At 43.1% G+C, this 25,913-nt stretch overlaps 2 protein-coding genes and 2 long non-coding RNA genes across 10 annotated transcripts; 1 reads left to right on the top strand and 3 right to left on the bottom strand.

Annotated features, from left to right (window-relative positions):
* On the bottom strand, positions 2,811 to 4,088 carry LOC8058289. Its single transcript, XM_002439449.2, has one exon. The coding sequence runs from the start codon at positions 3,931 to 3,933 to the stop codon at positions 3,271 to 3,273; it is 663 nt and encodes a 220-aa protein (XP_002439494.1). The 5' UTR covers positions 3,934 to 4,088; the 3' UTR covers positions 2,811 to 3,270.
* On the top strand, positions 5,243 to 11,692 carry LOC110430311. The gene is made up of 3 exons (XR_002447652.1): positions 5,243 to 5,794; positions 5,887 to 5,958; positions 11,035 to 11,692. It is a non-coding gene; the product is annotated as an uncharacterized LOC110430311 (long non-coding RNA).
* Positions 5,974 to 9,088, bottom strand: LOC8066648 (putative receptor protein kinase ZmPK1). The gene has a single exon (XM_002439448.2). The coding sequence runs from the start codon at positions 8,638 to 8,640 to the stop codon at positions 6,211 to 6,213; it is 2,430 nt and encodes an 809-aa protein (XP_002439493.1). The 5' UTR covers positions 8,641 to 9,088; the 3' UTR covers positions 5,974 to 6,210.
* Positions 12,403 to 16,051, bottom strand: LOC110430133. 7 transcript variants are annotated; one of them, XR_002447383.1, is made up of 5 exons: positions 14,049 to 16,051; positions 13,423 to 13,448; positions 13,043 to 13,282; positions 12,873 to 12,937; positions 12,403 to 12,715 (listed from the first exon to the last, which is right to left on the bottom strand). It is a non-coding gene; the product is annotated as an uncharacterized LOC110430133 (long non-coding RNA). The 7 variants fall into 7 exon arrangements; XR_002447385.1 differs by having other exon boundaries at positions 12,403 to 12,937; positions 13,043 to 13,118; positions 13,196 to 13,282; XR_002447380.1 differs by having other exon boundaries at positions 12,873 to 13,282.

Below are 25,913 nucleotides of genomic sequence, written 5' to 3'. Positions count from 1 at the left end.
ACAAGAAAGTAAAGAGATGAGTGATAATTATACCGACGTGTAGAGGATGAACCAATCACAATGTATATCAATATATTCAACGGGAGAATACCAATCATAATATTGACACCAATATTTTTCTCCCGAGGTTCACGTGCTTGCCGGCACGCTAGTCCCCGTTGTGTCGACCAACACTTGGTGGTTCGGCGGCTAATAGGTGTTTCACAAACCTAGTCCAACAAATGGGCACCGCAAGAACCTACCCACAAGTGAGGTAGCTCAATGACACGAGCAATCCACTAAAGTGGCTTTTGGCACTCCGCCGGGGAATAAGCCCAAGAACCCCTCACAAATATCACCTTGATTGGGGGCGGACACAATCACCAAATCCCCTCACCAATCAATAAATCCACAACCGTCTAGGTGACGGCAATCACCAAGAGTAATAAGAAATCCACAATCACAATAATCACCTAGTGCCACAAGAAAATGCAGTTTCAAATGCACCTAGGGTTTTCCTCAATCCTCTCTCAGATGAGCACCAAGCTATGAGAGGGGGAGGAGAGGAAGGAGATGCTCACAAGCTCACTGGATCAATCACGCAGGCTTCTCAAAAATCTCTCGTAGGATTAGCACTTGGGAGAGATGGGAGAGGGGAGCTCGAGTTCTCTGTTCTCTGGAAAGAAAGAAGTGAAGCGTTCTGTATTCGTGAGACAGAGAGAGAGCAAAGAAGGAGAGCGCTCGACCTATATTTCCTTGGCCAGCCTGCTCTCCAACGGGCAAAACAACAGTGTCGTTTGCCTCAACGGGCAGCACATGCACTGAGTGACCCTCTGCATTTTTTCAGCACTGGGTCCCATGAAAATAAATGAGCAAGTGGCAAAGAGCTGCAACCCTGCAGTCCATGCGCATGCACTAAATGCAAATGAGAAGCATATTCAGTGGCACTAGATAACCATTGCAATTAAAGATTTCCCCTCTTTATAGTACGGTTATCTATTCTAAATCCACTCACACCCACTAGGTGTCTTGAGTGGCAAAACAAAATGGTCCTATTAAAAATACCTTTGCCTTGAGCCCATTTTGTTTTTCTCTTTCTTCTTTTCAAAGTTGGAGCACTTGAATATCATCTTTTGGCCACCTCCATCACCATGACCATCATCTAGCTCCATCACTTGGTGTGTACCAACCTATCTATATATTTTACTCATGACAAAGGTTAGTACACATAGGTTTTATCAATTATCCAAAACCAAACTAGGGCTTTCACACGGGCACTAGCCGGCAACAATCTCACTATCTCAAGAGTTTTGGGTTACACGCCTATAGCGGCTTACAAGAGAATCAAGTCTCCATGAAACCCGTCAGAAGCCCGGCCAATATTTTGAAGTTAATTTGGAACAACTCCAACACTATTGTTCAGTTTTCTTCGGAGCTAATGACGTGGATCATTGTGGGATTAGATAGAATAGATAGTAGAGCTAGGATAGTTGATCGAGTTGCATACATTTTTCTCCCCGCTAGAATTCTTGTATTAAAAACTATTTTAATAATCATATTTTAGGTATAAATAAATCAATTAAGTTGTATGTTGGTGTTGGCCATATGGAGGAGATATTTATATGTTACACTTCTGTTGTAGAGGAACAATCTAAAGAATGACCTATAAGTGGAGTAGAAACATAACAAGACGATCTATGTAGTTGACACATGATAAGATACTTATTCAGGGATTTATGTTACAAAATCATTTAGGATGGCTGTGAGAACAATAGTATCTAAGATATCCTCTTTGACATAACACTTAGCCAACCCATTCAACCTTCTTGTGACATAGTTGATCTAAATTAGGAGAAAAACGTTTGACTACATTTGTTACCGGTACATGTACATAGCATAGCTCGGCTGGCTCCAACTCTTGCTTAGTTCGTTTCACGTGGTGGGTAGATTTGGTCCACGGGACCCCAGCAATAATTTGTCACTACAAATACAAAGTTGGAGCACATGTGCGCGTGTGTGATCGTCACTGATCAAGCTTTATTGTCAGGCTCTTCATTTTTGGAGTTTACGTTGACAATACATTTTTGCTAATGTTGTTATTTGGTCGCTCATTATTTAAAAAATATAGGACTATCTCGTTCCATCAACCAATTAAGTTAGATTATTCGTGCTACTGCACTAATTACATTGTTAAGAGCAGTCACCAACTCACAATACTATGTTCGCTTGAACTTATCTACTGAATCTGTCAGTCATTCAACACTATTTTTCTCTCATAACAAATCAGCACCGTGTAATTTTGGACCCATTGGAAACTAGAAATGTCACTTAAAGAATCACTAGAAACGTTTCTCATTTTCATACATAGCAATTTTTAGTTAATTCTTTTTAAGTGAAATAAGTTTTTATAGGTTATATTTAAGTTGTTCTTCACAAAAAAGAATTTCTAATTTCTTTTAAGAATAATTTTTATTTTATGATTTTTTTGTAAATTTTTTTAATCAAAATCCAACCTACCAGTATTTTGTGGAGAAACGAGGTCCAAACCTGACGGCCGGAAAACCCTGAAACGTTGGCAGCACATGATTCACAGTGAGTAACCAGTGGCTAACCACTGCCGTCCTGATCTGCTACCCATGATGGTAATCTAACAACTACACTGACCAAACGCAATTTAAAAAAAAAACTATACTCACCAAACACTAAACAGTTACTACAGCTGCCCAGATGGATTGGCTGGTACTTGCCCAATTATGATGTATAGCTCAGAATATGCTCGACTTAATGACCCCCAAAGAATCTGCTACAAATGATGGTAATCTCAACTTGAATTTTGCAAGAATGAAAACGGAATGCATTGCAAACTGATATTATTAAGTTCCCGTCATTATGTTTGGTTGACATAAGCAACCAATATTCCCACTGGAACAAGAACCACCATCTCAAGAACCAAATCTTTGTTTGGTCTGGACTCTGACTATGAGCACCTGACAGTCTATACCGTAATGGAGCAATAATCTACAACAACAAAAACACGTCGGCCGCATAATCTAGAAAACCAGACAAGCACAAAGAAGTACAAAAAATCTTGAGAACTGTAGAGATTAATCTAATTTACAAATCGAACAACCTTATCTTACAATTTCACTGATGACTGGACTTAAGTCTGAACCGAATTCATCAAGAGGCTACTTTGATGTGGAGAGCAAGGCCTACCGACAGGCTGAAGGAGTGATGAGATTGTCAGATCTTGGCCGGGCGGCGGCCAGCATTAGTGAGCTCGGCCGACGGTCAGCACCGGAAGCCGAGCACGCGGCCGTCGGCCGGCGAGACGCCAATGCGGCACACCTTGGCGGCCTCGACGTGGTGGGTGAACACCTTGAGAACGGTGACCTTGCCCTTGACCCGCAGCAGCGAGTCCACCTCCATCACCGGCCCCTGCACTAGAGCCGCAGTGACGTGCGGGGACGGGCCGGACGCGGGGACGGAGATGGTGGTCGGCTGCCCGGCGGCGGCGGCGGAGGTGGCCGTGACCGTGACGGCGAATGCGGGGACGGTGAAGCTGGTGGCCATGTACTGCGTGCGGCCGCCGTCGATCTGGCCAGCCGGGATGTACATGGAGCCGACCTCGCCGCCGGCGTAGGCGACGTGGAGGGAGCTGTCGTAGTGCGCGAGCGGGGACCGGTTGGGGTTGCGCACGGAGGCCAGCTGCTGGAAGGTGAAGGCCACGGTGCCGTTGGCCACGGCGAAGGCGGGCAGCTGCACGGCCGTCACGGCGATGTCCGGCGCGCGCGGGCGGAAGAGCACGAACAGCGCCGCCGCCGCGCCGCCGGCGGCCAGGAGGAGGAAGAGGACCGCCACGACGCAGGACGCCGCGGGCGAGGAGGAGGAGCGGTGGCCGGAGCCCGCGGCCGCGTAGTACTGCGGCGGCAGCCCCGGCGCCGATCTGGTCATGGCGGCCGGCCGGGCGAGCGAATCTCGGGGGTTCTTGGTGGGGGAGCCGAGGAGAGCAGGTACACACACGCGCGCTCGCTCGAAAGTGACAGGAGCCGAGCCGAGGGGCGGGTGACGCGGGTCAGGGCGTGCGCGCGCCTCCGCGTCTTCGGTGAGTCGCCGCTACACGGACAATCGATCGAGATTAGGGCCTTGTTTAGAACCTAACTATTTTTTTAGATTTTAAAGCACTTTTATTTATATTTGACAATTATTATCTAACTATATACTAATTAGAATTAAAAGATTTGTCTTATAAATTATAGGTAAACTGTGTAATAATTTTTTTATCTATATTTAATATTTCATATACATGCCGCAAGATTCGATATAACGGAGAATCTTGGAAAGTTTTTGAATTTTGGGATGAACCAAACAAGGCCTAAAAGATTAGAGCAACTTCGACAAACTTTTTTTTATCCTTCCTAAAAATAGAGATTTTAATTTAATAAAAAACATGTTTAAGTATAGACATTGTCTATTCGAAATTTCTCACTAACTAAAGTTGTAAAGCGAGTTCGGCTCTATAAAATGCGTAAAATATAGAAAAGATGTTGGAGAATACGTACCACAGAAAACAATTTTTACTTAATTGACTCTCTAAACAATATTTTAGAAAGTAAATATTTAAATCAAGAACTGGTATATTCAAACATTTACATATAATTTACATGAGCCATATAGCACACAAATAGTCTCATGAAAAATGATTTTCTTCCACCTTTGGTCATTCCTTTCTTGGTCCTCTTTCCTTACAAAGCTCTTTCTTGGACAATTGGAGAATGGGCTTGCCATTGTTGTTCTAACTTTTCTAGATGCATAATTTTTTCTATATATCTAAGTGTGTAACAAAAACAATATATCTAGAAAAAATTGAAAAACTTCTAATTTAAAATGGAGGGATCAGTTTTTTAGTAGGAGATATAATATGGGAAGGTATTCCTGTTGTTTATCTCAATGTTTGTTTCCTGTTTCCGTTTTTTATTGATTTTGTCAGTTTGGCTAATATTTTGGTACTCCAAATTTCAGCACATATCATTTTTTTCTCTGGATAAAAAAGTACTCAATCCATCCCAAATTGTAAGTCGTTTGACTTTTTTAATATCAAGTTTGACCATTCGTTTTATTCAAAGTTTTATACAAAATATCACTTTTTTTGTTGTGTATTGGTTTATTAATAAAAGTTCTTTAAGAATGACTTAAATTTGACTATATTTGCACAAATTTTTTGAATAAGACGAGTGGTCAAACTTGGGGTAAAAAAAGTCAAACGACTTACAATTTGGGATGGAGGGAGTAACTTGCTCTAGGTGCACGGAGAACACTCTCGTACACCGATAGTCCGGTCCAACATTGTCAGCCACTCGTGGACCATGGTTCTCCTCGATGAAGGCCGTTACCCGCACACGCCGGCGTCGTGGACACTGCGTTCCATTCAGGCCACTGCACCCACCACTGCGGCTCGACGGAGGGAACGAGGCTGTTCCCGGCGCGGCGGGCGCCCAGTCTTTTTATCTCTGGAGATGTTGAGCGGCGACTGTGACATGGGCACATGGCGGCGGCGGCAGCGGGTTGCGGTGCCAGCGCCATGACCTAGATCTCACGGCTCCGGCTCAACGGTCCACCTGCTTGGGGTGCCGTATCTGGGAACGGAGGGCGCTGGGTGACCGCCGCCGCGCTTTGCCGGCTGCGAACACCGTCAGACCCTTACCCTTGCGCTAGGCACGTCAGGCGGTTGATGACGCCGTCGCAGCAGCAGCAATAAGAGGAGGCAGGAGAAGATCCTAATTCATCCTTGTTGGAGCAGCAATATGAGGAGAAGGTCACTAATTCGTCCTTGTCTTCTACTCTTCTTAGTTGGTAGGACATTATTATCCATATTTACTGATTCCATGTTTTTTTCACAATCGTCAGACCACACAAGACGTATTCAGAATTTCAGAGAAGGAAGCACACCTAGGTCCAAGTGGTTTAGTTCCACTTCAGGTAACTTGAAGATGATTACATCTAACTGTACAAGTTCAATTACATGCTACAACTTATATCATATAGTGACAAATTCAAATGCATACTGTTTACAGATAATTTACATCAGTGTCAACACCCAAAACTGTACTTCTTACCAGCCATATCAACTGATAGGAGGGCCTGGAGTGTTGGTCTTTTGCTTCTTTTTTCCATCTAGAAGTAATTTGTCAACTCAATGAAGTTGTTCTAGCATATGTTTTGTTTGACCATTCAGTCATCAGCTGACAGGAGGGTCTGGACTGCATATTCCATTGTTGGTCTTTTGCTTCTGTCTTCCTCCAAGCAGGAAACTGCCAATTTGATTAGTGTTCTTGCTTGCACATAGTTGACTGGACGATTCAATTTTGAATCCACAAACCCATCAATCCACGATTGTTCCTCCCCTTCCAGTTTAGCAGAAAGCATCCTGACAAGCTTTCTAAGCATATTATGCACCTCATCTGGACCTTCCACCAACTCCAAAACTCTAGTGCCTGTCACTAGCTCAAGAAGCACAACCCCATAACTGTATACATCAACTTTTGCTGTGATGGGGAGACTGGAAACCCACTCAGGTGCAATGTAACCTAGTGTTCCTCTTACATGGGATACATTCTGGGTGGAACCTCCTCTGTTTAGTAACTTTGCCAACCCAAAGTCAGTGATCTTGGGCTCAAAAGTTTGGTCTAACAGTATGTTCTCAGGTTTAACATCACAATGGATGACCCACTCTAAGCATTCATGGTGAAGATAGGCTAACCCTTTTGCAACACCTAACGCAATATTGAACCTTCCCTTCCAGTCCAATAAGATATTACTTTTTTCATTGAACAAAATGTTAGCCAGTGATCCATTCTCAACATATTCAGAGACCAACAACCTATGAGATCCTTCTGAACAAAAGCCCCATATCCTCACAAGGTTCATGTGGTTGATCCTCCCAATTACACTTAGCTCAGCTTGAAACACTTCCTTGCCTTCCTTTACATTTTCCAACTTCTTCACAGCCACTTGCCTATCATCTTCTAGGAGGCCTTTGTACACAGTGCCTGATGCTCCCCTTCCTAGCTCAACTTTAAATTTTCTGGTCGCCTTCACAAGTTCTCTGTAACTATATCTTCTAAAATTACTAGTCATTACTTTGTAACCTTCCTCAGCTGCCCATAATTCTGATGGCTTAAGTTCTCTTCTCAAAACAAAGAACCATGCAAATGAAATGAAGGAAACTTCAACAACAAAAAATGCAGCTATGAACCCATAGAAGTAAAACCATTTTGATTCTCCTCTACTGGTCTTATGCACATTTGGAAATGGTTCACTGATGTTTTTGTTCATCTGATCACAGTCAAGGTGATGGGGCACAGAATCAAACACATTGGACCGTGGAATAGGGACATTTAAAACATTAACCCTTGTTGGAAGCTTGAGATATATTGTTCGTACATCAGATGTTGGGTAGGTTCTTCCGCTGAAAAGATAAGCTTTTGGATAGCATGATCCTGTACCTTCCTGATATTGAAAGCCTTTACAGGTGCAGTCACTGATGCAAATATTCTTGCAAGTTTGAAGAGAAACTGACAAACGATGTTGCTGATCTGACCCCCAAAAATCCGTATTTGGAAGTTTCACAAATTTCATAGATTTGTTGTCATAGTGATCACAGGTTATGTTGACAATAGCCATACAACCTTCAGTCCAGTTACCTGGGTTTCTCATCTCATAACCTGGTGGGCATGAACATGTAGGTTTAGGTGAGTAATGGCAGATTCCATTAGGACCACATAAACCATGAATATTGCAAGGTTGGGACATTGCTGCCATTGAAACTGACCATGACCCATCTGAACTATTCAGGCTATACAGGCGGAGATTACCATCAGGGTCAAGAGTTAGCCTTCTCTTAATGTCTGGTCCTGCATCAGAGGCCACAAGTGGTTGACCATCAGCAAAGTCGCTCGATGCAAGGACCCCACTATGACTAAGGACTCCTAACCTTGTACTGTTATACTGGTTTCGACCATCCTGGTAGAGATTTTGATCAGGGTCTGGCCAGTATATGTCTGAAACTTCAGGCACATCATATATAAGCGATAGTACTGAAAGGTCACTGAAACGGAAGATATAGTTACCAGGACTATGCGATTGAGTTGTAGGGACTAATTTGGTTGTAGCAGTGATGAGCTGTGTTGGCAGGAAAGTGTCTGTTGGTGAATCAAAACTTTGCCAGACAGTGTTACCTCTTGAGTCCTCAATGATGAGATTCCCAGTGTTCAAGAGCCGAGCACGCTGAACATCCGTGAAGTTGCCATCAGCTTGCCACATGACTGCGCCATCATAATCCGTCAGTACCATGTTGCCATCCTTGTGCAAGGTTATAGCCGACCTCCTGGCATGGACAGGATGGTCAGGGTTTGCACTCCAGACAATGGTCTTGTTGGCTGCCTTTGAGTACCATATCGAGAATGTGAAGGCATCAGTATAGACTTGGTAGAAGCCAGAGGAGAAGGTCCCATCTGATGATTGTAAGATGCTGGTTTCGTAGGATTCAACTCTGAGAGAGGAACCCAGTGATAGAGTGTCACGGGATGCAACTCTTGGGAGTAGAGCAATGAAAGAGAGGATGGAAGCAGTAGAAAGGAGAGTTGCAAGAAACCGAGGCATCGCTGCAGAGATGGGTTTTGGTCGATGAATGCACAACTACTTATATCCATCCTGAGACTGAGCGAAACATCATTCCTGGTCAAAATTAGAGTGCTATGGAGATCAAATTGTTTTAAGTTTCCTTTATGCGCTGTGATGGTGAACTATACGGCAGTCTCTATCAGACAGTTCAAGTCAACCTTTGCTACTACTAGAGCTCAAGAAAAGTCCATATGGAGAGTGACGTTTCTTGGACAGTTCATTCAAGAGAAAAGAGTATACTGTACAAGCTTAAAACTGAGGTGGGTCTCCCCTGCCACTTTACAGCTAAGAGATGATGTTTCATATGCGCTTGAATATTCAAATGAATTGACCACTAACCTGTGTAAAGTGGTGTGGAGACAGACAATTGAAGATAATATGTTATGGATTTTTAAGGATTGATTGAGTGCGGTTTTATATGATGATAAATAATTACTTCATTGGTTTTTTTTCCTGTCTCTCAGATGACATGTCTGGATAGAAGGAAAGAGACATGCCAAACCTTGACATAGGTGTTCGGCAAACAGCGCGTGACTGAACGCGGTCCTGGCAAGTGGCTGCCTGGTTTGCCTGAGAATGTGTTGGTGGATGAGAGCTTGCCGTTGCCGGTGAAATTAAAATGAAAGGACAGCCTCGCTACGTTGGGCCACACCGTACGTCGACCAGCTCACACAGCCACCGGAGCTGAATTCCGCCCCTGAGCTAAGCTGCGCCACATGGTTGGCCTTGGCCAGGCCTGTAGAATGAACAGATGCATATACTCTCGTCGTGGTCTCATCAGAGTCACGAGCCTGCATGCGCGCGAGTGGGAACCCCCTGGACTCGATCGTCAGTTCATCACAAAGAGAGTGAATGTGATGAAGACACGTCAGTGAGATCAAGCAGGGACGGTGAGCGGAATACAGTGACAGCAAAGCTCTCATGTTGTCATGTGGCCATGGTCGCATCTGCCTCAAGTCAAGGTCGTCACCGTCGTCGTCGGTGGCTTGGTTGGAACCACGACCAGGGTCGTCCTTGGCTCGGTGCCTAAATTGGTTCATTTTCTATACAAGTCTGGCTAGCAAAATTAAGTCAGCCTAGCTTAAGCATGTTCTAATTAGGTCAATTTATAGTTGTTTGGTTGTGTACATTACACTAGCCTGGCTGACATTGGGTGTGTTTGGTTGTCTATCATGTTTTGTATAGAATTACCTCTTCTCTCTTCTGGTAAGATTACCGACTCTTACATATTTTATCGAACACCACCACAGCTGACTAGTCACCACCGGTGAAAAGGATTAGTAGCGAAAGAGAATGGGAGTGAAGACCAGGAGGTGACGGGAATGAATCACAGAGCCAATCGGAGTCAGCTCCAGAAGAAACACTAACCTAGTGTTTCTACTTGGACCTAGCCCTGGCTGTACAGCAGGTCAGATGGAGCCTGACTCCAGGGGCTGCCTAGACAACCAAACACTCTAAATTTGGCCCATTCAAGCAAAAAGCTAGGTTTAGATAGGTTTAGAGGCCAACCAAACACACACTGCAATGCCTCATGTAGTATCCGTGTGCTCGGAAGACTACACCACCTGCGTCACAAACTTCAAAGGCTGGCTATCTGCTGTGCACTGAGGCCTTGTTTAAAGAGTATTTGGTTGGGGTTATTAATTTTAATATGTACTATAATATTTTTGTTTTATTTAATAATCCGTGTCCAATCATAGACTAATTAGGCTCAAAAGATTCGTCTCGCAAATTACTCTCTAGCTGTGTTTTTAGTTTCGTAAATAGTCTATATTTAGTACTCCATGTATGTGTTTAAACATTCGATGTGACGTGTGGTAACTTTAACTCGTGAAACTAAACAGGATCTAAATTTTTTTGGATTTGGATATTATACCACTTTCGTTTGTATTTGATAATTATTATTCATTCATGGACTAACTAAGCTTAAAAGATTTGTCTCGCAAATTACAGACAAACTATGCAATTAGTTATCTTTTTATCTATATTTAATGTTCTATGCATGTGCCACAAAATTCGATATAATGGAGAATCTTAAAAAGTTTTTAGATTCTGGGTGAAATTAAACAAGGCCTGATCAGAACTAGACGTTGCCGGTCGGTACCATAATAATTAAGGTTGATGGTGGTACTTTAAATGATATCTATGGTTTTTCTTTAGTCTAACTTAATATTTTTTTTTTTATTTTTTATTTAGTTCATTAAATTAAATTAGAGAATAATCATGGGTGAAGCACCAACCCCATTCTTAATAATAATTGAGTCCACGTCCGCCGTGGTCTTTTTAAGTTATCATATAATTGCAAGTACGAACTGAAAATCAAAGGTATGCAACTATTTTTTCAATTGAATAGTATGCAACTTTTTGATGCAGGAACAGTGAGTACACGGCGGCCAACATCAGCAACAAATCTGGCACAGAGCCTCTTGCTGGCCTGCCTTCGTGGGCCTCAATGTTTCACGGATGCATTAACGCAGCCTGCTACACTGATGCTTCTTTAACTCCTGGCAACTCGACTCACATTCACATGTCTAGAACAGCATGACTTGGAATTCTCTTTGTCAACCCACAGGTTCAACCGGTGCAGATTATCCACATCAAAGCGAAAGTCTATGGAGTCTATTCTGTTGTCATGGCCGAGGCAGCTGCGCTTGCGCTTGCTGCACTCATCAACGACCGACTCAACTTCGATAACACCATATTCCTCTCAGACTCTCAGATCCTTGTGCATTTTCTTAATGCAGTGGACCACACTAACCCTCCGGATTGGAGGATGAAGCCCTTCGCCCAATTATTCAAAAGTGTTGCTCATAGACGTCAGGGCAAGATTCTTCATATCAATAGAACAATGAATTCTATAGCAGATGCACTAGCTAGACTTGCTTTCTTAGCTCCAGACCTATCGACTTCTGTATTTCAACATGCTCCCATGACTCGCATACTGAGCAGTGCTCTCTGATAGAGGCACTTTCTGATGTAAACTTTCAGTCTGTTAGACTAATTGCAGCGTTTTGCTGCTAATATAATTGGTTTGTTTGTCAAAAAAAACGCAGCCTGATACTCCCCTTAGTTTCTAAATAAAAATAATTATCGTCAGGTATCACGAATTTAATTTCATTTGTAAAAAAATATGTACAATATTTGTATCTCTAAATAAATTTATAAAAACTAAGTTTTTTAATAATATTAAAAATAATTGTGTACCATAAATATTAATATTTTTTTTAGATAAGTTTGAACGTCTATGTATAATTCTTCTGACCCCTAGTGCACCGCTAAGACGTGTTGTATTAAATTATACTAGTATAGTGTCCGTGTTAACGCTACGGCTTCATTTTAGGGATGTATATAAAAACAACCAAAACATACTTACATACAAGGATTAATTATTACTAAAAATTATATTAAGGAAAATACCCTCCTTGTTATAAAAAATAAACGATAAGGCAGTAAACTTTTAAATTGGCAACATTGCACTAATTAATAGTAGAAGAAGTAGCATGAAAAAACCAAGTTAATCAACTCGGAAAAATCCGCATAGCAAGTAACCGGTTTGTCTTAGCTCCATTTAGATATCAAATTAATACAGAGAATAAAACGACAAGCCTTTTGGCATTAGCAGAAAACATAACGTTAAATTTAATACAAATTATTATTTTAATGTCAAGTAGAAAACGAAGTCTTTTGACCTTAGCATCGTGGAAACATGAACATGTTACTTGGTCTAGGAGGGAAACTAAATGAATAAACAATTGGAATATAATTTACATTTTGATGTGATAAATATAAACGTCAACTGTGCAATTTCATCTTCAAATCTCCAGTTTTCTAAACACTGTAGTTGCATCTTAATTCAAATCTCCCAGCGATTCCCACATTTCCCTAAACACTGTATGCAGTTACATCTTCAAATCTCCGAGCAGCACAGGCGTCATCAACCAACACCCTGAAGAGTCTCAAATTCCCTACAAGGCATAACCTAATCGAATTGACTAACCTGGATTTCACCGTGCGAGATATCCCTAACTCAGTTTTTGAATGAACCAAAAATTCCCTGCATCGCAGTCAACACCACAAACATGACATATTTATCTTGCCTAACTTAGTTTGTGAACATCTATTTATCTTGCCTTGTTGTTCTCATATTGTTAGCAGAAAACAAAACTTATAACGAATAATATCAATATCAATTTATAAGTGATAAGACATACCCTTTGCAGGTTCTTGCAACCACGAGATATCCCTAACTCAGTTTTTTGAATAAACCAAAAAATCCCTGCATCGCAATACTGAAAGCCTTCTAGTTTGGAAGAATATTACATAAAGTAGTTGAACAAATAAATACTTAGCAAACTATCATAGACATAGTCTTAACTCTGACCTCTAAATATTGAAGGCCTTCCCGTTTGGAAGAATATTACATCTCTTAAAATTATAGGAATGCAAGCTGTAATATACTACAGAAAACATTCTCATCTTACACAGAGTTAAAAGGAAAAAGTGAACATGAGTCAATTGCAGGCAGAGAACATACTGTTACTATGTGACCCTGGTTTGCGGATCAACAGTTTTACATCATCCTCCAACAGACTAACCTCTGCTTGTTATCCCATTTGACTGACTGCAGACAAGAAAACAAAAAATTTCTCATCTAAGTGAATACTACTCACAGATGATTAGCTCATAGCAATTTTCATAATCTAAAGAAATGACGGGCACATAAGCAAACAATGTGTCGCACAGAGCGGAGGAAGAACTCACCTGGAGATGCCGCTTGAAGGTTGTATCTGCATGTTTCAGATAAAAGAATTAGTCAAAAAAAGAGAGGGAAAACAACACTATGTCAGATTAAGAAATTAAGAAGCTGAGATCACAATGATTTCTTTTCAAAAAAAATGCTACCAAAGATATCTATGTCTGATTAATCTCTATGAAAAAAGATTGTGCACATGAAAATAAAAATTGTGGCTCGATAGAACTTACATAAAAGTCTACATAAACATTCATTTAATTAGAATCATATATAATTTTCCCTTGCTTTCTTAGTTCTCCGGAATTTTAAATTTTGAGTAACATAAACATAAATGAATTATTAGACTCACAATATTTTACCCAAATTGTATCAAGGTACATTGAAAATGCAAAGTGCTTCTTATAGTTTAGACCCTCCCTTAGAATTAATTGGTCGTTCCTAAGTTTGTAGGCTCCAAGGAAGTTTCAAAATGCTTTTCACACAGGAATGGTTAAAAAAACAAAGTTAAATACATTTTATTTAAATACATCTTTGCATAGTGCTCGCAGTTTCTAACAAACTAAATCTGCAATGTTATATCTCCCACATGTAATATTACGTCTCGCAGTTTCTAACAAATTAATTTCTCCCGTACCTTTTATTGGAACTCCAGTTTCTCCAATCAGGCTTCATCCATCCAAGCATTTTCTTTCTCCGAAAGCAGCAATTAATTAACTATAGCCACCAGGTCAAGAAATTAGAAGCAAAATGGATGAATAGAAAACTGACAGATTAGATTAATTTTATGTCCATAAAGAAATCAACTACACCCCAAGCGGACCAATCTAGGAAAGGCAGGGAAGCAATGAAAGGCATGCCTGAAGACTCTCTCTCATTAATGCTAAGCCTTTCTGCTTCACTAATCTGAAAATATAGAAAACTATAAATTCTCCAAGCTATCTATGGTTCTAAATTCCAATTTCTTGAATAGAGAAACACATGTGTTTGAAAAGGTTCACTAATTTATATCCCAAAATTAGAACAGAGTACTCTGTTATGAGTGTTTTATCCATTATGAATGTTTTATCCAAAGACACAGGCTTCAACTTTACCTTAGATGTTTCAGTAACAACTTGTGTGATAACCCATTTGCAGAATTACTTATGTAATAAGTTGGCAAATGCTTATTTAGTACAATTTTTGCAGAACATAATTTATCCCATCTCAGTTGCATATCTGGTTTCTTATGATCAAAATATAGAACCAATGGAACCATATATTTGTTATGGATTCTATTTTGGCATGCTATTCCTGCAAGTCTGCAATCTAAGGCCAAAACAGACTTCCTGATTTCGACATAACCTTTCCGTCAGTCAAAATTTCTACCAAAGTTTGTCACACAAAAATAGCAAAAATCATAAGAAATACATAATTTGGTTCAAAAGAATACAAATATAAGCTTCAAAAGTTTCACATGAGTTTCCTAAGAGCCATGTTCTTGTACACAGTCTGTTCCATCAGGTCGTCTGAACAGGAGGATCCAATTTCTACAGCCAAGGAGCTCAAGTATATCAAATTCAATCTAAAAGAAAGTGCAGCAAATGGCATAAGAGCATGTATGACTGATTGACTCATATTCTGTCATCAAAACAGACTTCCTGATTTCGACATAACCTTTCCGTCAGTCAAAATTTCTACCAAAGTTTGTCACACAAAAATAGCAAAAATCGTAAGAAACACATAATTTGGTTCAAAAGAATACAAATATAAGCTTCAAAAGTTTCACATGAGTTTCCTAAGAGCCATGTTCTTGTACACAGTTGTTCCATCACAATTTCTACAGCCAAGGAGCTCAAGTATATCAAATTCAATCTAAAAGAAAGTGCAGCAAATGGCATAAGAGCATGTATGACTGATTGACTCATATTCTGTCATCAAAACAGACTTCCTGATTTCAACATAACCTTTCCGTCAGTCAAAATTTCTACCAAAGTTTGTCACACAAAAATAGCAAAAATCATAAGAAACACATAATTTGGTTCAAAAGAATACAAATATAAGCTTCAAAAGTTTCACATGAGTTTCCTAAGAGCCATGTTCTTGTACACAGTCGTTCCATCAGGTCGTCTGAACAGGAGGATCCAATTTCTACAGCCAAGGAGCTCAAGTATATCAAATTCAATCTAAAAGAAAGTGCAGCAAATAGCATAAGAGCATGTATGACTGATTGACTCATATTCTGTCATCAAAAGCGGCAAGAGCAGCTTCCACTGCAGCAGATGGCGGCATTATCGTGCGGAGGAGGGCCAACAGGTGGTGCTCCGCGCGGCCTCGCCTAGCAGCGGCACTAGCCTTGCCGCATCCTCGCCTAGCAGTGGCGCTAGCCTTGCCGTCCTTGCCTGGTGTAACCAGGCCCGAGCTCTATCGCATTGGCGTGGCTGGGCTCTGTCCTCGCCTGCTCGTGCCCCGACGTCTCATGGTCTAGTGGCCTGAGCTCCTCGCAACAACGTGACTGGCGGGCGGGCACCTAGGGCCTGCGATGGCCAACCTAGGAGAAGCTCGTGAGGGAGAGGAGAGGGAAGGCTTGGAGAATCTGCACCAGCAGTGAAACCCTAGTCGCGTGAGGGGCGTTCGTGAGCAGCTTGAGGGGGAAGGAGGCTGAGGGGGTGTGTAAGGTTGTGATCATACTTCTAATCTGGGCCGTTAAATCTATAGGACATGTGCTCTGAGTCGTTGATCTTGCAGGTGAGATTTGCCTAGAGAAGATTTCAAATAGTAGATGTCACACCCGGATGTAAGAGAGCATTCGGGTGCCAAATCACATGTGCGCCAGGATCTCAAATTCACACACATGGACCGACATCATCAATGGTACAAAACACAGTGTCCAAACGAATTACATAAATGAGAGTAAAAGTACCATTATTACAAACCAAATGTTTATCAAAGTGCGAAGGGGAAACATAAGCTAAACTGTTCCATAAATAAAGGGAAAACTAAGCGTCGACGTAGCAGGACCACCTTGCCACAGGAGGTCGACGGCAGAACCACACGAGCCTAACAACCGGGAGACTCAGGGTAGTCCTCAGGGAAATCACAATTGTACTCCTGATCGTCCGAGCAACCTTTAATGATTATAGCAAGGGTGAGCTCATGTCGAACTCAGCAAGCACAGACGGAAAGTAATGACATGCAAGGCTTAAAACAAGGTAAAGCTGACTTGGTTTGACTGCGGTAGCATTTTAGTTGATCACTTTTAATTATGACAATTATTAGAACAACCTATTACTAAATATGAGTAGCATAAACCCAACCCTTAATTAGTGTAAGTAGTAGTTAGCATCTTTTAAAAGACTATCCTAATTATTATAGTAATCCAGGGATTAACCCCAATTATTAACACAGGACAGCAATCCTGCCAACACGGAATAGCCATTCCGCTAAAACACGAGGTAGCAAACTCGCCAAGTTCCATCTCAAAGTATCCAGTGTATCCAATTTGCTCATCAAGTGAGGGTCTGGGCCGCTCGTGACCGTGAGCACGGCTGATATATCAGTTTTACACTCTGCAGAGGTGTGCACGTTCACTCCAAGTCGTGATTCCCATTTGCCCGGGGTCGCGACTCCCCAAAACACTTCCAAGGTGAGCAGGCAGGGTCTCACTACGAGACCTTTCACAGGGTCCAACTAATAGGATGCCACTCGCAAGTTTTTGCCGGGGCGCTCGGCAGTCGATACCCATAGCCATGGCGTACCGATCAACCGACAAATTAATATTCATTACCCAAGTTACTTCCTCACGCCTACCCGGAAAGTAACACCCTACTAGTGGAAGTCCTGCTAATTAGTCAAGCCAGAGCCATATAGCTTGGAGCTGCACTGTAAGTCCCAGGGGGCCGCTCCCTGACTAAGTCCTTACGGAGAGCAAAGACGGGTACGCCCGGCAAACCGGACCACCAACGGTACCCGCTCCCCCTGTCACCACCATCATCACGATGCTCGTAAGCATCCAACATCGCCATCACCATAGTGACCAAAGATTCAGCACAATTTAAGCATCAAGTTGAGTAGAGATTAATACTTGTTTAGGCATGTGTATAAGATGAGTAGAGCAGCTAAGCAAACCTAGTATATCCTAGACTACCCAAATACATAACCCCAGGTGAGCAAGGAATAATAAGTAAAGCTAGTCATGTCCTTAGGGTTTGCATTCATTGGACACATGCATATAAAGTAAATGACATTAATGAGTAGGTTCAAAATGATCAAATGGTGTCTGCACTTGCCTTGATCGAAGTCGGGTTGCTCGAACTCAGCGGGATCCTGTACCTCTTCCTTCACGAACGTCTCGTTGGCTATACGCGACAATCATCAATCATAGGAACAATACATGCAAGCAAACAAACTTAATCAGAAACAGTACACCAAAGCATGCGAAAACAGAAAGCAACTGCACTACTGTATTCTATTCGACGAAACAAAACCATAGTGACCAGAATCACCTAAATCGGAGTTACGACGCAAAAGTTATGGCTAAAACAAGTTGAATGGCATTTCTATAGATAAACTGAACTATTTTTCGTAATAAAACTAATTAAAAACTGAATTAAAACTCATTTAGGATTAAATATATAAATTCTAACCGAACCAGGGGTTAAACTACAAAAACTAAGGGCATAAACTTAATTATTTTGAACTGCATTGGATAGCGGGTTAATTTTAAATAAAAACAGGGGCCTTTTTGCAAAACGTGCAGGGGCGCGCGGGGGCCGTGGCCGTCCTGGCCACGTGGCGGCCGGCGGTTGGCCCGGTCCATGGCGGCGCTGTGGATCGGGGGGGGGGCTCGGGGGTCCACCGGTCCATGGTGGACCGCGGAGAGGTGCGGGGGCGGCGTGGACCGGGTCCACGTGGACCGGCCGCACGGGGGCGCTGGGCCGCGGTCCACGGTGGACCGCGCGCCGGAACAAGGGCGGGGCGCCCGGCGGTGGCGCGGCGAGCGGCGGCGCCATTGGCGTGGGCCGGAGCTCGCGGGGGCGGCTAACCGGGGCACCAGGGGGCACGCCAAGGGCACGGTTGCGCGCGGCTCGGCGAGGCGAATGCGATGGAGGTCTCACCTTCGCGAAACGTCAATGGCAAAGAGAACCTCGACGGCGGCGGCGCGGATTTCGATGGCGGCGGCGCGAGCTCGGCGAGTTGGCGGCTAGGGTTAGGACTTAGGGATGCGTGCGCGGCTGAGGGATGCCTTAAATAGGCTAGGGTGGCCCCGGGTCCTCGGATTGCGCGGCGCGGAAGTCGGAACGAACGGCGGCGGCCGTTTCCGACTCGGACGGAGGTAGGGGGCGACCCTGATGGGTGGGCCCCACCCGTCAGTGGCAGCGGGCGGCAGGGGCGCTGCTGGGCCGCGGCTTGGGCCGAAGCGGGGAGAGGGGGGCGCGCGCGCGGGGGCTGGGCCGAGAATCGGCCCAGGTGGGGGCTCTCCCCTTTCTTTCTTTTTTTAAAAAAAAACAGAGACAGTTTCTTCTAAATTTTCTTTCTTGCAACAAAATAATTCAAGCACAAGCAAGCAAGTCAAACAAAAATAAATGCAGCGGCATGAATGCACACAAACAAGTTTTCTACCTTATATTTAATTTTACTTAATTTTGTAAATTATTTAATAATTTCCCGGAAATTCAAATTGAGCCAAAATTAAGTCAAATTTAAACTAAATTTGAAATTCAAAAATTTGGAGTGTTATAAACCTACCCCCCTTAAAAGAATCTCGTCCTCGAGATTAGGATGAACCAGGGAATAACTGAGGGTATTTGGATTTCAGATCATCTTCTCTTTCCCAGGTTGCTTCTTCCTCAGAGTGATGTTTCCATTGTACTTTACACATCCTGATAGTTTTACTCCTGGTAATTCTCTCTGCTGTGTCCAGGACTTTGATAGGACTCTCTTCATAAGTTAGATCATCCTGTAAATCCAGTTCCTCTAGTGGCAACTGTTCCTCAGGCACTCTCAAGCATTTCTTGAATTGGGAGACATGGAAAACATTGTGCACATTGGATAAGCTAACAGGCAACTCAAGCTCATAAGCCACCTCTCCTTTTCTTTCCAAGATCTTAAAAGGACCAACATATCTTGGAGCTAGCTTTCCCTTGACATTGAACCTCTTTAGACCCCTCATCGGAGATACTTTCAGGTATACATAATCACCTGCCTGAAACACAAGTTCCCTTCGTCTCACATCGGCATAACTCTTCTGTCTAGACTGAGCTGCTTTCAGAGTTTGTCGGATGAACTGAACTCTTTCTTCGGCTATTCTCAACGAATCAGGGCCGAAAACTTGCCTTTCACCAGTCTGGTTCCAGAACAATGGAGTCCTACACTTCCTTCCATACAAGGCTTCAAAAGGAGTCATCTTAAGACTAGTCTGATAACTATTGTTATAGGAGAACTCGGCGTAGGGCAAACTAGCATCCCAACTATCTCCATACTGTAAAGCACAAGACCTGAGCATATCCTCTACTATCTGGTTGACTCTCTCTGTCTGACCATCGGACTGAGGGTGATAAGCAGTACTGAATCTGAGCTCGGTTCCCAAAGCATCATGTAACTTCTCCCAAAACTTTGATGTGAACTGTGTACCTCTATGAGACACAATCCTCTTAGGAACTCCATGCAGACACACAATCCGTTCCATATACTTTTCTGCTAACTGATCTCCACGGTAGTTAGTTCTGACCGGTATGAAATGAGCTACTTTGGTCAATCGATCTACTACAACCCATATTGAGTCATAACCTCGTTGAGTTCTCGGCAATCCCACTATGAAGTCCATGCTGATCTCATCCCACTTCCACTCTGGTATCTTCAACGGTTGCAACAACCCTGCTGGCCTCTGATGTTCCGCTTTCACCCTCTGACAGGTGTCACACAATGCCACATATTCACCTATATCTTTCTTCATACCAGGCCACCAATAGTTTTGTTTCAAGTCCTGGTACATCTTAGTACCTCCTGGATGAATAGAGTAAGCAGATTCATGACACTCCTTCAGTATCACCTCCTTGATTCTCTGAATATCAGGCACACACAATCGGTCCTTGTGCCAAACAATTCCTTCTTGATCAACTTTGAATCCAGGTGCTCTACCTTCCTCTATCAGCTTAAGTATCTTTTTGATCTCTTCATCCTCTTTCTGACCTTTTCTGATCTCTTGCTCAAGAGTTGGTTCTATGTCCATGGAAGTACCTTGGGTGTTAGCAACAAATCCCAAATTGAGATACTCAAATTCTGCCAGTAGTTCCATCGGTAACTCCGTGGCTCCCAACATATTCACTTGACTCTTTCTACTCAGAGCGTCAGCAACTACATTAGCCTTGCCAAGGTGGTAATGAATCTCCAGTTCATAGTCCTTGATCAAACTTCTCTGTCTCAGATTCAAGTCATTCTGAGTGAAGATGTATTTCAGACTCTTGTGATCCGTGTAGATATCACACTTATGACCCAGAATATAGTGTCTCCAGATCTTCAGTGAATGGACCACAGCTGCTAACTCAAGATCATGAGTTGGATAATTCACCTCATGTTTCTTCAACTGTCTAGATGCATAGGCAATCACTTTTCCCTCTTGCATCAATACACATCCCAAACCTTGCGTGGAAGCATCACAATAGATAGAAAAACTTTTAGTCACATCAGGCAAAGTCAAAATTGGTGCAGTAGTCAACCTTTTCTTCAACTCCTCAAAACTAGCCTGACACTGTTCATTCCACTTGAATGGTTTACCCTTCTCTAGCAAAGCAGTCATGGGCTTGGCAATACTGGAAAATCCTTCAATGAATCTCCGATAGTAACCAGCCATTCCTAGAAAACTTCTGATTTCTCCAACAGTCTGAGGTGGACTCCACTTAAGAACATCTGCCACATTCTTCGGACTGACAGCAACTCCACCGTTTGAAATGACGTGTCCAAGAAAAGACACTTCCTTCAACCAGAAGTCACACTTACTCAACTTGGCATAGAGCTGATGCTCCCTCAATTTCTGCAACACAAGCCTCAGGTGTTCCTCATGTTCTTCCTCAGTCTTGGAGTAGATCAAGATATCATCAATAAAGACTACCACAAACTTATCCAAATACTCCATAAAAACTTTATTCATCAGATACATAAAGTAAGCTGGAGCATTAGTCAACCCAAAAGACATCACTGTATATTCATAAAGTCCATATCTAGTGGTGAAAGCAGTCTTTGGAATATCACTGGGTTTAATCCTCAACTGGTGATAACCTGACCTCAGATCTATCTTGGAAAACACACAAGCTCCTTTCAACTGGTCAAATAGGTCCTCTATTCTAGGCAAAGGGTATTTATTCTTAATTGTGACCTCATTCAAAGATCTATAGTCTACACACATCCTCTGTGTCCCATCCTTCTTCTCTACAAAGATAACTGGAGCTCCCCAAGGTGAGGAACTAGGACGGATATACCCCTTAGACTGTAACTCCCTTAGTTGTTTCTTAAGTTCTTCTAACTCATTAACAGCCATTCTATAAGGTCTCTTAGATATGGGTGCAGTACCAGGTAATAAATCAATAACAAATTCAATCTCACGTTCAGGTGGCATACCTGGCAAATCCTCTAGGAACACATCAGGGAACTCTTTCACAACTCGAATATCTTCTACTGACCCACTGCTCACATGGTAAACTGTTCCTTCACTGCTAGGTGACATAGAAACTCTGACCTCAATTCTGTTCCCACTAGGTGCTGTTAGAACCACTGTCTTCTCAGCACACTGAATAGTACCCTTAAACTTGGACAACCATCTCATTCCCAATATCATATCTAAACCTTCTGAACCCAACACAATAGGATTGACAGGAAAATCTACCCCCCTTATTTTAATGCTCATTCCCGGACACAAGGTATTAGTATGCATCTTTCCCCCAGGTGATTTAACTATCATGGTGTTTTGCATGGTACAGGTGGCTATACTATGTTTCTCAACAAACTGTGCACTTATAAAAGTATGTGATGCTCCAGTATCAAACAAAACAGTAGCTGGGCAAGAGTTGACAAGGAACGTACCAACTACCACATCTGGAGCCTCCTCAGCAGTTTCGAGCTTCACATGATTCACCCTTCCATTGTTGTTCTTCTGCTTCTGGGGGCAAGCATTCGCGTAGTGTCCAGGCTGACCACACTTGAAGCAGGTATTTCTAGTGGGGGCGGGGTTGACATTGGGTTTCATTGGGACAGTGTTGGAGTTCTGGCGAGAGCCTGATGGTGCTGGGGCATTCTGGCGAGGCGCCTGACTAGCGGGGCGCTGCACTTGGTTGTTGTTGTAGCGCTGGCTCGTCTGCTGACTCTGGTTGCTGTACCTGACATTCTGCTGCTGTCCTTGGTTGCCAGACTGATATGCAGGGCGAGACTGAGGGCCCTGCTGGTTGTTGTAACAGGGACGACTGGCACCAGCCTGCTGCTGAGAGGAGTTATACTTCCTCTTCTTGTCCTCCATCTTACGGCGCTTGCTCTCAAGCACCAATGCCCTGTCCACCATCTCCTGGAAACTGGCATACTTGACATTCGACGTCATGTAGGACAGACCATCATTCAAACCTTCCAGGAAGTGGTCTTGCTTGTCTTCATCATTCTCCACTTCATTGGGGCAATACCGCGACAACTGAGTGAACTTGTCACGGTACTCACAAACTGTCATGGAGCCCTGCTTCAGAGACAGAAACTCCTTCTTCTTCAACTTCACCAATCCAGCAGGCACATGATGAGTCTTGAAGGCGGCCTTGAACTCATCCCAAGTGATAGTATCCGGGTCCTGATGTGCAAAGCAGTATGAATCCCACCAGTCCTGTGCGGCTCCCTGAAGCTGCCCAGAGCCATACAGAACCTTCTCCCTGTCATTGCACTGAGCAATGACCAGCTGCTTCTCCACTGCCTTAAGCCAATCCTCAGCTTGCATAGGATCAGCTGAGTGGGAGAAGAACGGTGGACGTCCCTTCATGAACTCTCCACGCTTGTCCCTAGGTGGGGCAAACGCGTTGTTACCTCCTTGATGTTGATTCTGATTCTGATTTTGGTTCTGCTGCATGTGGTTCATAATATGGGCCATCCCTTGCATGAGTTGGGTCTGCATAGTCATCAACTGCTCTATGGTCATGGGCTGATTCCCAGGAGGAGGAGGGTTGGCATTAGTCCCGCTCTGATCATTGTTGTTGTTGTTGGACTGCCCATTGTTTCCTCCATTGGTGTTGCTCCTGGTGTGGACAGGCATCTGATGTATAGAAATAATATAATAAAATCAGATGTAGTTCATATGTGTAAACCTGAGCTGTAATGTAAACTGCAATGTAATAATCTTTCCTCAAAGTATGAACCAGCTGATAGTCACTTTCCTTTCTCAGTTGATAAACACAGTACTCAGAACAGATGTAATATATAGATACTGAACTGATCATGATAAAGTAAGACTGATAAGATAAAGCGATAAGAAATATGATAAAGCACAAATAAAGGAGACCGATGATAACCCAAACTATCTCAAATAAACTTAATACTTAATCTTGTTCTTGATGCGTTGTGGACATAACCCACAACTCATCGCACTCATTACAAAGAACCAAATCACACCATTAACACAATAATAAATCAAGTTCTCACACAGACCAAGCAAAGCACACTAAGCAAACGACTAAGCACTTGACTCGCATAACTAAGATCGTGCTAACGTCCTAAGCGTGGCACTATTTATTACTAAGCTGGGAATAACTCCTATTCTATAGTAGTACGAGCGCTGTCATCTCCATAGGCTGGGTCTTCACGGGGCGGAGAGAAAGCAGGCCACTTAGGTGAAGGCGGTGGCACTCCAGTGATCTGAGCCTCCAGCTGCGCTATCCTCTTCCTGGCGTCGTCCAGCTCCTTCCTGACTTGCTTCAGCTCCACTAGTGAACTGTTGAGCTCGGTGTTAGTGACCGCCACCAGCTTGACAGTCCTGTGCATGCGGGGGTCTTGCTCATCAGTGGTGGAAGCAATAGTCATCGCCAACTCTCCACGGCGACGGCGAGGGTAGTAGCGGCGCTCATCCTGGCTGATCTCCTCGAAGAAGTGATCACGGTATGCGTAGAAAGTCTGGCGAGCAGCATCACTAATGCCCGCCATCTGGGTAGACCTCTCAGCCACAGCCTCATGTATGGACATGATCCTCAGTGCCCTCAACGTCGGGTTAGGCCTGCCGACGTGTGCCCAGACCTTCCAGTACGCCGGGTAGTCTGGGTGACTCCAGTGCTCACTGCGGTACTCCACTGAGAACATGCCATGTCCCAGCTGCTGGTCAAGGAGACGCTTCAGCTCGCTGTGGAAGAAACACTCTCCACCATCCCTTGTGCAGACTGTCACAATCCACCCATCATCAGCAGCAAAAAGTCCATCTTGACCTCGAGGTCCTCCAGGTCCACCGGGTCCTCCGGGTCCTCCAGGTCCTCCAGGTGCATCCTCATCATCATCATCATCATCATCATCATCAAAGGGATCATCTCCTCCAGGTGCCCAGCAAGGCGCCCTTCCATGCACCACCAGAGCTTGAGGTGGTTGCTGTCCTTCATAGGGTTCCGCGTCTTGGAGGTTATCACCGTCATCAAGGTGCTGGTTAGGCTGGAACACGATGTTATCCACGCGACCAGTCAACGAGAACTCCACGGCTTGAACGGGGCGGAAACGAATAACGCTCTTGCGGCAGGTCAGATGGCGAGTCATCTACTTATACAAAAGATCATAGACATGCAGGAAACGGTTAATAGATCATGACAATGATGGATAAATGAATAACATAAATGAAGGTAAAAGTGTATGTGTAATGAAGATGAACCAAGATTATACAATGGATGGACAATATGAACTTTGGTGGTATTTATGGTAAGATATAAAAGCAAGTAATGAAGGTATAAAGTGAAAACAAGGTAATGAAATTTATTGTCAAGGCAGAAATAAAACATAACTCAAGTAATAAATGAAAAACAAGGAACAAGAAGGTAATATGAGTAGAATGATAATAAATGACAAGGTATAAAAGAAAGGTTCAAATAACAAGTAGTAAAAGTTGAAACAAGAATATAAATGCAATATGAGAAATAGAAAGCAATAAATGATAACAAGGTAATAAATGCAAGAAATAAGTGAATAAACTTAGCTGTTAGTAAAAGTAAGTAGATAAGGCTAATAGATAAAGTCTAATGAGACAAGTTAGTAAGGCAGTTAATAGATCCAATGGTGTATTCCACCCAAAAGGGACAATCTAAACGGCTGTTCCTAGCTAGGCTGCGTGATCCTACGGTCAACACGGCTTTGGTACCACTTCTGTCACACCCGGATGTAAGAGAGCATTCGGGTGCCAAATCACATGTGCGCCAGGATCTCAAATTCACACACATGGACCGACATCATCAATGGTACAAAACACAGTGTCCAAACGAATTACATAAATGAGAGTAAAAGTACCATTATTACAAACCAAATGTTTATC

This window comes from Sorghum bicolor, chromosome 9, assembly GCF_000003195.3.
Source record: "Sorghum bicolor cultivar BTx623 chromosome 9, Sorghum_bicolor_NCBIv3, whole genome shotgun sequence".
Taxonomy (NCBI): domain Eukaryota; kingdom Viridiplantae; phylum Streptophyta; class Magnoliopsida; order Poales; family Poaceae; genus Sorghum; species Sorghum bicolor.
This window is presented reverse-complemented; position numbering and strand designations above follow the sequence as displayed.